The sequence below is a fragment of the Callorhinus ursinus genome, unplaced genomic scaffold, assembly GCF_003265705.2.
Source record: "Callorhinus ursinus isolate GAN/ISIS: 27379988/994484 unplaced genomic scaffold, GSC_fseal_2.0 scaffold81, whole genome shotgun sequence".
Lineage (NCBI taxonomy): Eukaryota > Metazoa > Chordata > Mammalia > Carnivora > Otariidae > Callorhinus > Callorhinus ursinus.
Window position 1 is genome coordinate 3,300,888 of NW_027397143.1, and position 15,150 is coordinate 3,316,037.

At 56.1% G+C, this 15,150-nt stretch overlaps 1 protein-coding gene across 7 annotated transcripts in view; it reads right to left on the reverse strand.

Annotated features, from left to right (window-relative positions):
• Positions 1 to 13,585, reverse strand: part of FLT4 (fms related receptor tyrosine kinase 4) — a 40,862-nt gene extending 27,277 nt beyond the window's left edge. For 5 of the 7 annotated variants that reach the window (XM_073887579.1, XM_073887578.1, XM_025862673.2 and 2 more), the window contains exons 1-2: positions 1,809 to 2,001; positions 899 to 1,080 (exon numbers count right to left, since the gene is read on the reverse strand). In XM_073887579.1, coding sequence (XP_073743680.1) covers positions 899 to 1,080; positions 1,809 to 1,945 — 319 coding nt within the window. In that variant the 5' untranslated portion in view covers positions 1,946 to 2,001. Of the gene's footprint in view, positions 1 to 898; positions 1,081 to 1,808; positions 2,002 to 5,721; positions 5,756 to 13,475 lie in introns of those variants that run through there. The other 2 variants (XM_073887581.1, XM_073887583.1) reach the window with 2 other exon arrangements.
• Between the last annotated feature and the right edge of the window lie 1,565 nt (positions 13,586 to 15,150).

The following is a 15,150-nucleotide window of genomic DNA, read 5'->3' on the forward strand; positions in this document are numbered from 1 at the left end:
CACCAGCTTCTACTGCACACCCCCAGGGCTGCTGGGAAGGGGGTGCCCTGGAAAGGGGATGCCCCCCTCTGGTAGTTGGAAGCTATGAAGAAATCCCGGAGGGCACTTCTGAGTTGGGTGTTGAAGGAGAAATAGATTTTCCAGGTGTGGAAAGTGAATAAAGCCACAGCAAGCAGAGAACTGGCCTCGGACAACAGAAGAGGAAGGACAGTGGGCTTGGGTTTGGACCTGCAGGGGATGAAAGAACTGCCCTCCCAGTGGGCCAGTTAGGGGTCGGGCCTGAGGCTGGCGTGTGGGCACCAGAGGAGGCGCACGGCAGCTGGCACCCACCTGCCCCAGGCCTGTGCATGCCCCATGCTGAGACCTGCAGCTTTGCCCTAGAACCCCCAGGGAGGCTGAGGGTCCCCTTCTCTGGGGTACACATCCAGGGCACACCCCTGCCACCCCTGGCACCCCTGGCTATGGAGCTGTGGCACATGTCAGCCCAGCTTCCTTGCGCAACTCCCTTTTGGTTCCAAGATGAAGTAGGGGCACGCCGGGACTCTGCCCACTGCCCTTCTCCCCACTTCATCTCCTGACACATCTCTGAGAGGCACATAGCTCTCACCATTGTCCCAAAGGGCCAGGCTTTTCATATCTTTTGTTTTAAAAGATTTTATTTATTTGAGAGAGAGAGGGAGAGAAAGAACACGAGCAGTGGGGAAGGGGCAGAGGGAGAGGGAGAAGCAGACTCCCCCCCCCACCACCCTGAGCAGGGAGCCAGATGAGGGACTCGATCCCAGGACCCCGGGATCATGACCTGAGCCCAAGACAGACACTGATCCACCCAGGTGCCCTTGGACTTTTCATATCTTGAAGTCTTTGCCTTCACCTGTCTTTTTGCCCTGGACATTTGTACCTCCTTTCCTCCTGCGGAGCCCCCTCTTCAGGGCCTGGTTCACATGTCCCGTCCCTGTGGTGGGGCAATCAACGTTACTCAGGCAGCTTCGGCCTCCTGGGCCCCTGCTGTTAGAACACTTCTCAAACTGAATTGTGGTTTTCTGGTCACATCTGAAGAGAGGCTGTATTTTCTTCACCTTCCTAAATTCAGCACAGAGGAGATGGACACCGAAGGTGTACGGAATGAATTCAGTAACGGTAGGATGGGTGATGGATGATCAGATGAATAAATGGGTGGGTAGGTGGGAGGGTAGATGGGTGGATGGACAGTTGGATGGATTGATGGTGGGTAGATGGAGAGTGGATGGAATGATGCATGAGTGGTGGGTTGGGGGACAGTGGATGGGTAGATGAATGGGTGGTGGGTGGATGGGTGGGTGGATTGTGGGAGGATGGGTGGATGGGTGGGTTGGTTAATGGAGGGTAGATGGGTGGATGGGAGTGAACAGGTGGATGGGTGGGTGGATTGTGGGAGGATGGGTGGATGGGTGCGTTGGTGAACAGAGGGTGGATGGGTGGATGGAGGTGGATGGGTAGATGGGGGGGGCGGATGGTTGGATTGTGGGTGGATGGGTGGATGGAAGTGGATGGTTGGATGAGGGTGGATGCTGGAGTGGGTTGATGGATGGCGAATGGGACCTGTAGGATCTTCCTCCCTAGAGGCCAACCATACCACCAAAGGAAGCATCCACATCACTGTACTAAACAGACAAGACTATCTGTTGTCCTTGCCAACCCTTTTATCCATCTGTGCAAGTCTCTCCTTTTTTGCCCCAGTGGCCCTGTCTTCACTCACATCCACCAGACCCTGAATGACCAGCAGACCGTGCTGTAGACCTCACTGTCCTCCTCCATCCCTTCTGCCTTACCTGAAATCTGGCTTTCTGAAGCACCGCTGCCCCTTGATGTGGTAGTGCTCTCCACGGCACATGCCTGGCAGCGGAGAGCTCCCTGTGGTCATCTCCCTTCTCTGATGGTACCACCTGCTCCCTGCTAAAGCTGTCATTAGCTGTTGACTTGGCTACTTCCCCTCATTCTTTGCTCCCGGCTCTCCAGCTCCTGCCACCCCAACTCAGGCCATTCCCCATGGTTTCAACATCCACACAGATGACTCACCAGTGTCCTGGCCTTTGTGGTCCTCATCTCCACTGTCCTCCCTCCTCCTCTCAGCCACTCACTTCCCGAGCACACCCTGGACCTGGTCCTTACCAGAAGCTATGCCATCACCGAGTTCCTGCCTTCCTGTGCTGCTCTCCGCATCCCCTCTGCCTCTTGCTAGCTGCCCTTGTCTGACAGCCACTAAGTCCTTCAGCCTCATCAAAACTTCCAGTCCAGGGACCCCTCCCCATAGATACCTCTTCCTGGCCTCACCCGTGTCCTGGCACAGTGTGGCCCTCGGCCCGTCATTCGGATTGTTTCCTTGCCTCTCACCTTCCACCCCAACCCTGCAGCACCACCATGGCCCCTGGTGGCTCAGTGTGTAGTGCAAAGCCAGAGCTCTTTCCCTTTCTTGTCTTGTAGGCAGACCCTGATGGGCCCTTGGACTGAAGTTTTCAGGGTGTTCCCTCCTCCCTCACTGTCAGCATTAATGAAGTAAAGCCAGTCGATGGAGATCATCTTCCTATATCCAAACTCCTCACCCCCTGCCTGGGCCCTGGAAACCTTCCGACACTCCCCCCTCCCAAGTCCAAGCCTTCCATCTTCCATCCTATAAACAACCTTACCCCTCCCAAATTCCTTGATCCTCTATTCCCTTCCAGCCCTGCCCCCTTTCCTATTTCCCTCCACAGCAAAAACTCTGCTTGCTGTCCCCTCCTCCCACATTTGCTCATCCTCCCTCTGGGGTGCAGATGCCACCCCTGCTTTATGGAGCCATTGGTCAAGGCATCCCATGACCTCCATGCTGCAGGACCAGTGGGCACTCCAGGCAGGGAGCAGGGCTGTCTCCTCCTCTGCCACCTTCTGTGAGCTCACTGTCTCCTTGTCTTCCTCTTTCCCCTCTGCCCAGCACCACATGTATCACTCCTCACTCTCTTCTCTATAGGTCTCTCCCCTAAGTGTCCAGATACCTCCAGAGTCTCTACCTCCTGTCCTTCTCTCAACGCCAGCCTGAATTATCCAGTTGCCATAGTGCTTGGCCATCCTACAGACACCCCGGTTCCCACATTTCTGATGCTGAACTCCAGACTCATACCCTCTTCACCCCTCCCAAGGCTTCGCCTTGATAGCTCCCATCTCCTGTATGGGACCAGCTGTGGATGTGCTTCTCCTCACCCTGTCCAACCACCCACCACCAAAGCATCCCAGAGCCAGCCCCTGCTCTCCCACTGGGGCCTGCCCAACTGCACTCAGCCCCAAAGTGGGGGCTCCTGGGCCTACTCTTTACCCTCCTTCAGTCCTGCACATAGTTGTTAGTGACAGTTAAGAAACAGAAATGGGCCATATCATGCTTGTGCTTCAATCCCATCAGTGACTTCCCACTGCATTTTCAGGAAAATCCAAACTTGTGGCTGGGTCCCTGATCCCCTTTCCATACCCTCTTGGGCCACTCTCACCTTGTGTTCATGTCCTTCAGCCATCATGCCCTTCAGGCTGTTCCATAACATGCATGTTCCTTCCTGTCCCAGGGCCTTGGCACATACTCCTCCTAATTTGCCTCCTCTCACATGCACTGCACAGGCTGGTTTCTTCTCATGCTCAGGCCTTAGCTTAGTCATGACTACTCACCCCCTCCAAAACCTAAGTCCCCCTCTAATATCCATCTTAACCTCCTGGTTGCTTCATCCTTCTTGTCACAATTTGTAATTATCTTATTTATTTATTTGTTTGTTCAACTTATGTTTTATTTTTTTAAAGATTTTATTTATTTATTTGAGAGAGAGAGCTCAAGCAGGGGGAGTGACAGGCAGAGGGAGAGGGAGAAGCAGAGTCCCTGCTGAGCAGGCAGCCCATATGGGCCTCGATCCCAGGACCTGGAGATCATGACCTGAGCTGAAGACAGACGCTTGACTGACTGAGCCACTCAGGTGCCCCTCACCTTGTGTTTTTCCATTTCCTCTACTAGACAGTAAACTTCAGTGGGTGTAAATTTCAAAGGACAAGGACAGTCTCCTTTTTACCCCACCGCATGTCTAGCACAGCATCTGGTGCAGAATCCAGACTCCATAAATATTTGTTGAATGAATAAATGGATGAGTGGATGGACAGATGGATGGATGGATGGATGGATTGATGGATGGATGGATGAATGAGTGAATGGATGGAAATATGGGTGGATGGATGGAAAGATGGCTAGTTGGATTGTCAGATGGACAGATAGATGGATGGATGGTTGGTTGAAACGAAGTGTGGCTAGATGGAAGAGCAGATGTACAGACAAATGGATAGAAGGATGGAGGGATGGAAGAATGGATGGAAGGAAGGATGGCTAGATAGAAGAATAGATGGACAGGCAGATGGATAGATGGAAGGATGGGTAGACGGATGGATGGGCGGGTGGGTGGATGGACGGGTGGATGGAAAGACGGATGAAAGGTTGGAAGGAGGGATGGTTAGATAAAAGGATAGATAAATAGATGGATAAAAGGACAGACAGAAAGATGGATAGATGGAAGGATGGGTGGATGGATGGATGGATGGATGGATAGATGGAAAGATGGATGAAAGGATGGAAGGAGGGATGGTTAGGTAGAAGGATAGATGGGCAGACTGATAGAAGGATGGGTGAATGGTTGGATGGATGGATGGACGGATGGATGGATAAATACATGGATAGATGGATGGGTGATTGGAAGGATAGGTGGATTGCTGACTGGCTGGCTAAACAGGCCTCACGTTTTCCTTTATGTTGGAACTATGTCAGACCCTGTCATTCCTCTGGAAGATATGTTTCCATTTTTAAAGACCAAGCTCCCTGGTGACCATGTGTACCCCAGAATGCTCAGTAGCTAAGACAGATTTGACCCAATGACTGTCTTGCCCAGAGGTTCCATGCTGCCCAGCCCCCACTTGCAACCCCAACAAAGATGCATCCTTCCTGCTGGGCTGTTGTCTGTCCCCACTGTCCTTCCCTTCCCACAGCAGGAAGCGCTGTCATCCTGGCCTCTGCCGCACTCCCCCTGCCTTCCTGTTCCTGGCCCAGGAACTAGCTTCTTCCTTCCCCTGGCCAGCGGCCCTGGCCCCCCAGCTCTCAACAGAGCAGTTGGGGCAGGCGCCGGGCCGAGGTCAGGGAGGCCAGAGTGCACACCTCCTCTTCTCTGTGCTGTCAGCAGCCTTGGGCAATGAGGACCCTGGCGTCAGCCACAGGCGGCCGGCTGTGGGAGCAGCACTGGGATCCTGAGTGAGGGGTGAGCGGCAGGAGGCTGGGGTGTGGGAAGTCCTGCGCATTAGGCACTGATCATGGCCTTGAGGTCATTGCCTCTTTTGATCCTCACACAGCCTGGGAGGAAGGGAAGTCTAGTCGGCAATGAGGAAACTGAGGCTCCAGGACCCACAGAGGCCCATCCTGCCCAGTTCCCAGTCATCATATCTTTCTGTCCCCTTCTCTCCCAGCACAACCCCAAGTGCTGGCCTCTCTACTCCCTAGCAGCTTCCTTTCTGGCCTCCAATCTGTCCCTCAGCCCAGAGGGGTGTCGTGGCCTGAGGACACCTTCACTGGCTCCTTGTGGTCCTCTGGAGCTGTGCATACCCTTGGTCTGGCCTCCAGCGTGAAGCCCATCCCAACAAGTCCTGCCCTCTTGGCCTGCTTCACCTCCCAGTGCCCCTGCCACGGTCCTTGCCCACCTCCCTGCTGGCCTCAGGTTGTGTCCTTTGTCCCTTCCTGCTGTCTGTGCCTGGAGAATCCCTGCTCCTGCTTGGAGACCGGAGTCTGAGTGCACTGTCCCTCCCTTGGCCCTGTCCTTGGTCACGGCTCTATCCTCAGGTCCAGCACGACAACCCAGGGATGAAGTCAGGATGGCCGGTGAGCTCGGGGGTGCCTCTCCACACGCTGACAGTTTCTTACTGCAGATGCTGTCATGGTCACTCTGTGGGTGATGGGGACTATGTGGCAGTCCTGCCAGTCTGATCCACACTCTCCCTAGCAGCTGTGCCCAGGACGACAGAGGCATCCAGGGGCCAGGCTACAGACTCGAGGCAAGCTGAAGGAGAAACATGGGGGACAGCTGGCTTGGGGTCTCTATGCATCTGTCCTAGAGCTGGGCAGATGTGGGGAGACCTGCTCCAGGTCCTCCCTCTCCCTTCGCTCTTGGAGGGGAGGCACAGGCATGTTCAGTCCTAGAGTCCTCCCCCCTGTCCCCCCCCCCACAACTGGCTGGTAACCTCTGTGCCTCCAGAGGTCAAGGGTGAGGGTCAAGAGGCCACAGTCCCCTGACGCTACAAGACTGAGATAGCTGGGGAAAAGAGGGGCTGTTCCCAGAGCGTTCCCTGAGGCGGGCTGCATGCCCCACAATGCCACTCTCTGGCTGTGTGGCCTCGAGGAAGGCCCTTCCTCTTTCCAAGCCCCAGTTTTCCCACTTGCAAAATGAGAATTGTCCTCAGGATGCTAGGGAGCCACACATAACATAATACCACGTTAAAAACCATCACAAGAACAAACTGTTGCTGGCTCACGCATGCTGAGCCCATGGCTGTCATTGCCTGCTGAGTGTTTTGCATGCCACAGCTGTGGTGCTGGTGGTGGGAGGGGGGCGGTCAGAGAAGCCCTTGCTGGTAGGACGGGGTGAGCTGAAATGTGCTTGGTAGACTGAGTAGGAGCTTGCTGGCCCAGGAGAACACACAGGACAGACAGAACGTGCAAGGCTAGAATATGGGGGATCTTGGGCTGTCAGGTAGATGGAACAGATGTGGGGCAAGGAGGCCACAGAAAAGGGTCCTGGGTCACAGGCCAGCCTGAGGCTCTTGGCCTTGCTCACCGGTCTGCTCCCTCCTCCTGGTAATGGCACCCTCCAGGGCTCCAAGCCCACCTTTGAGCTAGTCCACCCTCCCTGGCAGCTTTCCTGAGCTCCGGACCTGGGGTGGGGGGGATGCTTCCAACATGTCTCTGGGAGGGCACCCCCCACCCCTCAGACCAGACCACACCTACCGTGGGGCAGGACAACTGGAGCCACAGAGCGCACAGCTCCCCACCCCACAAGACGAGCACGTGTTTAAAAGATAAGGAATTCCCAGTATTGGCAAGGATGTGGGCAAATAGGCAAATAGGCACTCATAGCACTAAACAAAGGCTCATACTCTTTGACCCCCAAATTCTGCTTACCCCATACATCCTGTTAGGATAATAATAGCAAACACGGATTTAGCACTTTCTGTGTACCAGCCCAGGCCTGCGCACCTGCGCACCCCACACCCCACTCATGCCCCCTGAGGTGGGTACTGTTCTTGTCATTTTGCAGTTGAGAAAACTAAAGACACAGGTGTTAACATGCTGCTCAGAGATTATCTCTGAGGTACAGGATCACAGGAAGCTACTCCTTACTCCGTGCATGTCTGCATTCTTTGTGTTTCTGCATATCGAACCATCTTTTCTCCATCAGCCCTGGAAGCACGGCTCTCCCTTCCACTGTTTGCCATCCTAGTGGCGGTCACCTGTCAGGGCATTCCTGACTCCACTCAGCCCCCACAGTCAACGGGTCACGAAGTCATGTCCATCCTCAGAGGCAGCACCAATGGCCGGGGTGGGGGAGCTGGAAGCTCCAGGCTTGCCCCTCTTCTCTCCCTGCCCCTCCCCCCCTCCCCCCCAGCAAAGTGCTTTGCACTTACAGCACTCAGACACCTAGCAGGGAACGCCTTCCTTCCGCCCAGAGAGCCAGATCCTGGGACGGTCCCCGTCCAGTCCCTTGCCTCTCCCACCCACTGTCCGGTCGGCCTCAACGTCCATCCTCTGGCTCGCCACGCCAGTGTCTCCCCACTGGTCCAGCGTTACCCAGTGGTTAGATTATCTTTCTAGAACACAAGTCCCTCTCCTGCCTAAAACGACTACACTATTTGGGGGCAGAAGCTGCGTTCTTGGCATGGCTTTACAGATGACTGGTGCTCCCTCCAACCCTAGAGTCACAAGTTGAGGCCTCCTCCTTGGGCCCCCGCTGCATGTTTCTGCAGCTCCATGCAGTGGTTGGCTCATTGCATCTGACAGTTGCTTAGTGCGGGGAGGAGGGGCTTATGCTTCCCTTTCATGGTGGCGTCCCAAGCATGAGACTTGGCCTGTGATTGCCCCGACTCCCCTGAGGGTCTGGGGAGCAATGGGAGAGCACAGAGCGTGTGGGCAGGTATGGAGGTGAGCAATAGAGGTGGAGATGTCCTGCACTGAGGTAGGCACGTTGGCCAGGGGGAGACTTGGGAGAAAGGCCATGTGTCTGCAGAGCATGCTGCTTTTGAAAGGTCTCTGGGACAATCAAGAAAAAAATGTCCAAGAGGTGGTAAAAAATTTAGGACTCCACCTGCCGACCTCATTAGACCCTTCCTTGGGGAATGTGGACAACCACCTGCCCCTTCTGACCCCTTGGCCCCCATGCCATCTGGGACCAGATACCTGACACCTGACACTCCTTCAGAGCTGCTCTAGCACCTTGTGAGCCGTTTCACCCCTCCAGCCTTAACTCCTAATCTCCAAAATGGACACAATAAGCCATGACTCAAAGCTAAAACCTTCACATACCCTAGAGTAAAGCAGTTTGATTAGCGTTTGACACCGAGGTGAGGCTCCACCGCCAGACACTCCAAATGCGCATGTGTGTGCTGCCTAATACGAATGAATCTCCCTTGGGTAGAATTTAGGGTAGCTCTGAGGATGGTGCTTTAGGTTGGGTGAGGATCAGAGCTTCCCCCAAACCCGCCTGAAAGCCCGCATTCCATGCTCTGGGGGCACACAGCCTGTGGGAATGGAGCCCCCTCGAACCCACCCACTTGGAGCAGCACCATCCTCTACCTGCAGTTCTTAGCAGCCCCTCCAAAGGCTGGGTGAAAGGCAGGGCATATCTAGAACAGGAGAAAGGTCATGTGCTGGGAGCTGGGATGTGTGGTGGGTACAGGCTAGGTGGACACAGGGTCAGGGATGCCCTTGGGACCATAGCAGGCGGGGTCTGGACCACCAGCTCAAGAAGTTGGTGCTTATCGCTGGGGTGGAGGGGTGCCACTGAAAACTCAGATCTGTGTTTTAGAAAGGTCCCGCTGGAAGCAGGGAGGAAGGTGGGGCTGAGTGGGAGCATGGGCTGCCGGAGGACCCCCTGAGGGTGGCGGGGGCGGGGGGCACCCTGGCTGATGCTGAGCTTGCAGCACAGCCCAGCTGCGGGTGCAGCCAGCTGTGCCAGGCAGTGAGCCCGCCCGCCTGGGGTCAGGACTCCGCTCCCGGGCGGCAGGACGGGTGGTGTTATCAGACAGCCCAGCTGGCTCAGAGGTGGCCCCCCAGCGCTGCTAAATCGGGGCCGTGGGCTCCTGCCGCAGGAAGAGGGAAACGCAGGCAGGATGTCCTCTCCTGTGGCCGACAAGTCCTTTCCCATGAACCCCTGCTGACCTCGCTGGCCACGTGGCGGGGCTCCCCCACTCGCCACCCTGACCTGCGCCTGCTCGCGGGGCCACCCACACCCTGGCCTGACCTGGAATGGGGGGTGGCGGAGGTGGCCCGCGGCGCGGGAGCGCAGCGGGGACGCGCCCGGCTGCCCCACCCAGGCCCAGCCGCTGCCAGCCCTGAATGCCCGCACCTTCCTGCTCGCAGACTTCTCCCTTCGGCGTGACCGGAAAACTGAGATCCCAGAGGAAGCCAGTGTCTGAAAAGGATCGAAACTCAGGAATCCCTGGCTCCAGCTGGACACGTCGGCTGCCTCTGGCTCCGAAGTCAGCGCAGAGAGCGTGAGGGGCTCTCCAGACCCCTCCCCCGGCCCACCTCCCTCCCTGAGAGGCCTCTGAGAGAGCTGGGGATGGGGGCGCCTGCGAGGCCCTGGTGGGGAGAAATCTGCCCTGTGGGGGAAAGCGCCCAAACCAACAGTGGGAGGAGTGTAAGCTAGACACAGAGAACTTCTCCCTCCTGGCTAAGACCCCACTTAATTTTCCTCGGTTCCCGGATTGCCTTCTGCCCTATTACAGTCAGGTGCTCCCAAGTCTCCTCCTTCCTTATCTGGCCCAGTTGTATCAACTGGGGTCTCCCAGGAAGTCCCCTGGGCACCTCCTCCTGGAGGACTTGGCTGCCGGAGCAACCCTTCATCTCTCCCTACCTGCGCCCCTCCTCCTAGGGTTCCCATCTGGTAAACCACCTTCATGACCCATTCTGTGGCTTAGGCCAGAGACTAGCACACATCCCTGCCCTCCCCCGCCTCCTTCCCTGCGGTACCCCCTTGCTGTGGGCCCCCACCTTGTTTTGCACCTCTGGCAGTGCCTTCAGGGGACCTGACCAGGAGCCTCCTTGCCCAGAACTTCTCTTTTCCAGGTGTGCCGCTGACTCCTGCTGCCTCCAACTGCCTCACCTCCCCCACCTTACCCCCGGCCCCATCGAGCCTCTAGTCTCATCTGACTACCCACAAGTCCCCATACACCATCTGGACTTCCCTGCGTCTGAGCCTTGGAGGGGTTTTTTGCCCTACTTGGAATTCCCTTCCCTGGAGTCTGCAGATCCCTTCAAGAAGCCCCGAGCTAGAAGCAATGCCTCCTTCCTTTGTAGCCCACGGCTACCAGCTGGGCCTCATGGGGGTCCTGAGCACTTCTGTCCCTACGATACAGATGTCTGATACCATGTCTGTGTCCCAGCCAGTCTGGGACAGCAAAACCCCTGCAGGATGGGGCTGGTCCAAATCGTCCCTGAGTCACCCTGAACAGGAGCTTGTGACTGGCATAGAACTGCAGTCTCCTTCCCTGGGTTGAGGTCCCACTGCCTGGGGCAGCGTGGGGGTGGAACACTGTGGAGCTGGCCAGATAATCCTCGTCACACCTCATTCTCAGTTGAGTGCCTGGTCTTGTGGGCTCTGTGCTCTGAGGAGGAAGAGAGCCCTTCAGCCGCAGTGACTGAGCTGGGGCCAGTGGCCCACAGGACCCAGTAAGGTGGCCCAGCCCCCACATTCTGCCTGACTGGCATGCCCCCATCCCTCCCCCATTGCTCTATCCACACCTGAGTCTGGCTCAGGGCTGAGGAACAGGGACAGCGGAGAGCTGAATGGCTGGCCACATGAGACTCAGCCCACGGCAGGAGCCAGTGTCCTCAGGCCAGGGCAACCCAGCTGCCCGGCTGTCACTTACTTCCCCTACATGTCCCTGAGCTGATTGCCCACTGTCCAGCAGCACAGACAGCCTCTCTCTAGACTAAGCCCCCCAAACAAAGCCTCTTGGACCTGTCCTCTGCCACCTGCCCTCTCCACAGGGACACTGCCAAGGAACTGCCTTTTGGAACTAGACCGGGACCCCAAGCCATAAAGTCCAGCCCAAGAACAGCCCCTCAAGTGCTTGCTCATTTGCACTACTATGCATGGGAAAACTGAGGTGCAGGGAGAGGAAGTTGGGGCCCAGGCCACACAGCTAGGAATTTAGGGGCAGAGCTGGGACAAAAATGTGGATCTAGGGCTAACTGCGTACTTTTGAGGGGTCAGCTTCATCTTCCCCGAGAATCTCACCTGCCAGTACCTGGCCACCCACTCTGGTTGTCCTGACACTTGGATGCAACTGAAGTGTTTATGCTTCTGCTCCAGCATCTCCCATCAGGCTGGGGAGCTCCCCAGGGCAAATGCAGGGCACACTTCCCACAAGCTGTGCCACGGTCCAGCTGGGCCACCCTCCTCCATGGGCCCCTTCAGCTAACATCCTCTCTCCTCCTATTCACCACCTGACTCTGTATGAACCACCTGAGCTCCCGTAAGACTGGCCTCATCCCTTTTCCCTCCTCTACCTCCAGAGCACCCAACCCCAGGCTCTCCTGGTTCTCATACCTTACAGGATGTTCCCTGTCTCCCCGGAAGCCTCTGGCTCCCTGCTTGGTGTGGGGGAATTGCAGCCCGGACTCTGCTCTGCTCCCTCTCCAGCTCCCCAGCCCAGCCTCTCTTGAGCTTCAGACACTACACCCAATGGTCTGCCGGATGTCTCCTCAAGGTGGGGTCTCCCCCTCCTCAGCCTGAGCCACTTCACTTCTCTCTCCACACTCATTCGGTCACTCAGCAAACACACTAAGTATTGGGGAGAGCCTGGCGCTGGGCTGGATGCAGGGGAACAAAGAAGGGCAAAGGGGCAGCCCCTCTTCTCTGACCTGCCCCAACTCAGAGGCCCCCCACCAGATGTCTTCCTCCATCCTGCCTCTAGATTCATCCACACCTCCTGCATCTCCCCTTCAGTCTGTGAAGGCATAGAGAGCAGGGCTCTGTTATCCTGCAGATCTGCATTGGCCATTTCCCTTACTGCGGGCCTTTGGGAACCTTGGAGAAGTTACAGATGTCCTTGTTCTTTGCTTCCTCCTCTGTAAAATGGGTCTGATCCTCCCTTTTGAGGATTATTAAAAAGGGATGAAGCATGTGAAGCCAGTACTCAATATCTGCTGTGTTCAAAAATAGCAAGGACCCCCTCCAGCCCTTCCAGCACTTTTGCCCCAACCACTGGGGACCCATGACCCTTTCTCTACCTTCTGATTCTCTGGGTCACCAGATCTTGTGTAGACGTCCGGCTCATCCTCACCCATCCTCTGACATCTCTATACAACGATACTCCTCTGCTCCTTTTCTCATCTCCCACACTCCCTTTTCTCCAACCGCACGGAGGCAACTTCTGGTCATATTCCTGTCACAGACCCCCCGCCTCTCTGTGCTTAAGACGCTTCTGCGGCTGCTCCTGCGGGACAGTCCAAGATCTTGAGTTCGGCCTTCAAAGGCTCCTGCCCCGTCAAATACAGGGAGCGCCGGCATTCTACCTGTTCTGCCACGTTGATCTCTCCTGGGTTGTCAGCTCAAGATCCCCAAGTTTCCTTGTGCACCTGCGCCCAATCCTCCCGACGGCGCCTGTCTCTGGTGGTCCCTGAACCCCTGCCTCCGCCATCTCTGGCCTGGGGAAGGTGGACACCTGCCCGGAGCGCCCTCTGGGGGACCGACCTCGAGCGCAGCTGGGAGGCGTCGGGAAGTGCGCACCCAGGTCTGCGGCCCGGCGGGGCTTTGCCGGGGTACCGTCCCCGTGGCGCGGGTGGGAGGGCACCACAGTGCAGCGTCGGGACTCCCCCCACCCCTCCAGGAAGCCAGTAAGCAAGCGAAGGATCCTAGCTGAGGATGCGGTGCGACGGGGCCCGGCTCCAAAGGAGCTGAGCCGCCGATAGTGGAGGGTGGTCGAGGACCCCAGCACATTCCCTGCGCTGCGGTGCAGACGGTGCCCGGTCCCTGAGCGGCTGCAGTCTCCGCCCGCCCTTTCCTCAGCCCCGCGGGCTCAGGCCGGCTCCATCCGGCGTCCGTATCCCCTGGCTCCCGGCCCCATCTCCCCTGCAGCCCCAGGCTCCTGGGGGTCCAGTGCCCCGCCCGTCCCCTGTCGCCCCGGGAAAGCGGCCCCCCTCGCGGCCAGCCGCGCACTCGTGCGGGCAGAGGGCTCACCGCGCTCGCCGTCGAGCAGTCCGAGGCAGAGCCACAGGCGCAGGCACAGCGCGGCTCCCCGCTGCATCTCCGGCCGCTGCGGCGCGGGTCTGACCTGCGCGGCCGCGGCTCTGGGCTCGGAGTGTGGGCGCATAGAGCGAGCGCGGGCGGGGCTGGGGCCCGGCGCGGGCGGGGCAGGGCCTGGGCGGGACCCCTTCCCCAGGGGCGGGGCCAGGCCCGTCGGACCGCCCCTCGCACCTATCAGTCCCGCTCCCCCCTCCCCCCCAGCCGGGGGAGCTTGCTGGCTAGATTAGAGGGTTCGTGTCTCGCTCAGCGGCTGGAGGCTGGTTAAGTGTCTCACTTCCGAGCCCCCCGGAGCAGCTCTGGGCGGACGGGGAATGCAGGTAATGCACTTAGTCCTCCACTGAGCGCTAAAAAGGCAATGAACTCCGCAGCGGTCAAGATTAGCCAAAATGTGTCAGAGCGTATTTTTCTGTAATTTCCTTTAATCAATAAATACAGTGTTCTAGAGTAAGAAAAAAAAATGAATACAACTTAAAGATAGCAGTATGTCAAATCTTTGAGAACGTTCAGCAAGCTTTATCTTACCACTTACGTGGTGTGGATGAGGTTGTACCCTTGGGGGAGGCATCCAGTATAACAAATCTCCCCCACTGCAGGCCTGGCCTCTTCTTAAGAGCTCCCCCAAATAGTTTTACTCTGAGCTCATTCATAAGTCCTTGTATCAGGTGTCACTTTACTCTCTGACTTGGCAACCCTCTCGCAGACTTCCTTTCTCTTTTCAGTTCTGTCTCTAGAATTTTCCTATTTAAAAATAAACCCCAGGACGAGGACCATCGCGGCCTCCCTCCCCCGCTTTTAGTCAACTTTATTCACACTCCAGCCCCACCCTGTACGCAAAAGTCCGTTCATTCTGGCCAAAGACCAAGACCGGATTGTTGATAACAACCATTACCAACTCTCAACTGCGAGTATTAAATATGTTATAAAGTTGGAATCGAAAATCAGTGGGGATAGTTCAGATGACTTAAAAAATGATGTTGGAGGAACGAACAACCAAATAAATGAAGTTAGACTTTTTCGCAGCTATATTGATTGTCTTCCAATATTTTTAGTTTTAAAATAGAAACTTATTGTAAGGTGTAACACACATATGGAAAGAAGTATATGTCAGTGTGTTATGAATGGAAATTTAAAAATCGATGTCTCCACCGCCCAGGTCAGGGGATATAGAATGGCATCAACGTTCCAGAAGTGCCCACCCTTTCCCATCACAAACCCCTCCCTCACCCCCAAATCCTGGCTTTATTAATTTCCCTGCTTTTCTTTATCTGTTTATTACCCAAATATATGTTTTGATTGTTTTTTAACTTTATTTAAATGGACTCATCCCACATATATTCTTTTGCCCACCATCTTTTGTGAGATTCATCTGTACCACTATGATGATCCATGCTTACCTCATTTTCATAGCTGTGTGATAACCACAATTTATTTGCCCATTTACTGTCGATGTAAGTTTGAGTTGTTAATCAGTTTCCAATTTTTTTGCGGCTACGAACATGCTTGTGTATGTTTCTTGGTGTACATGTGACCTGTTTTCTAGATGTGTGTCAAGGAGTGAAACTGCTAGGTCAGAGAATGTGTATCTTCAACTTCTGTAGACAGTGCCAAC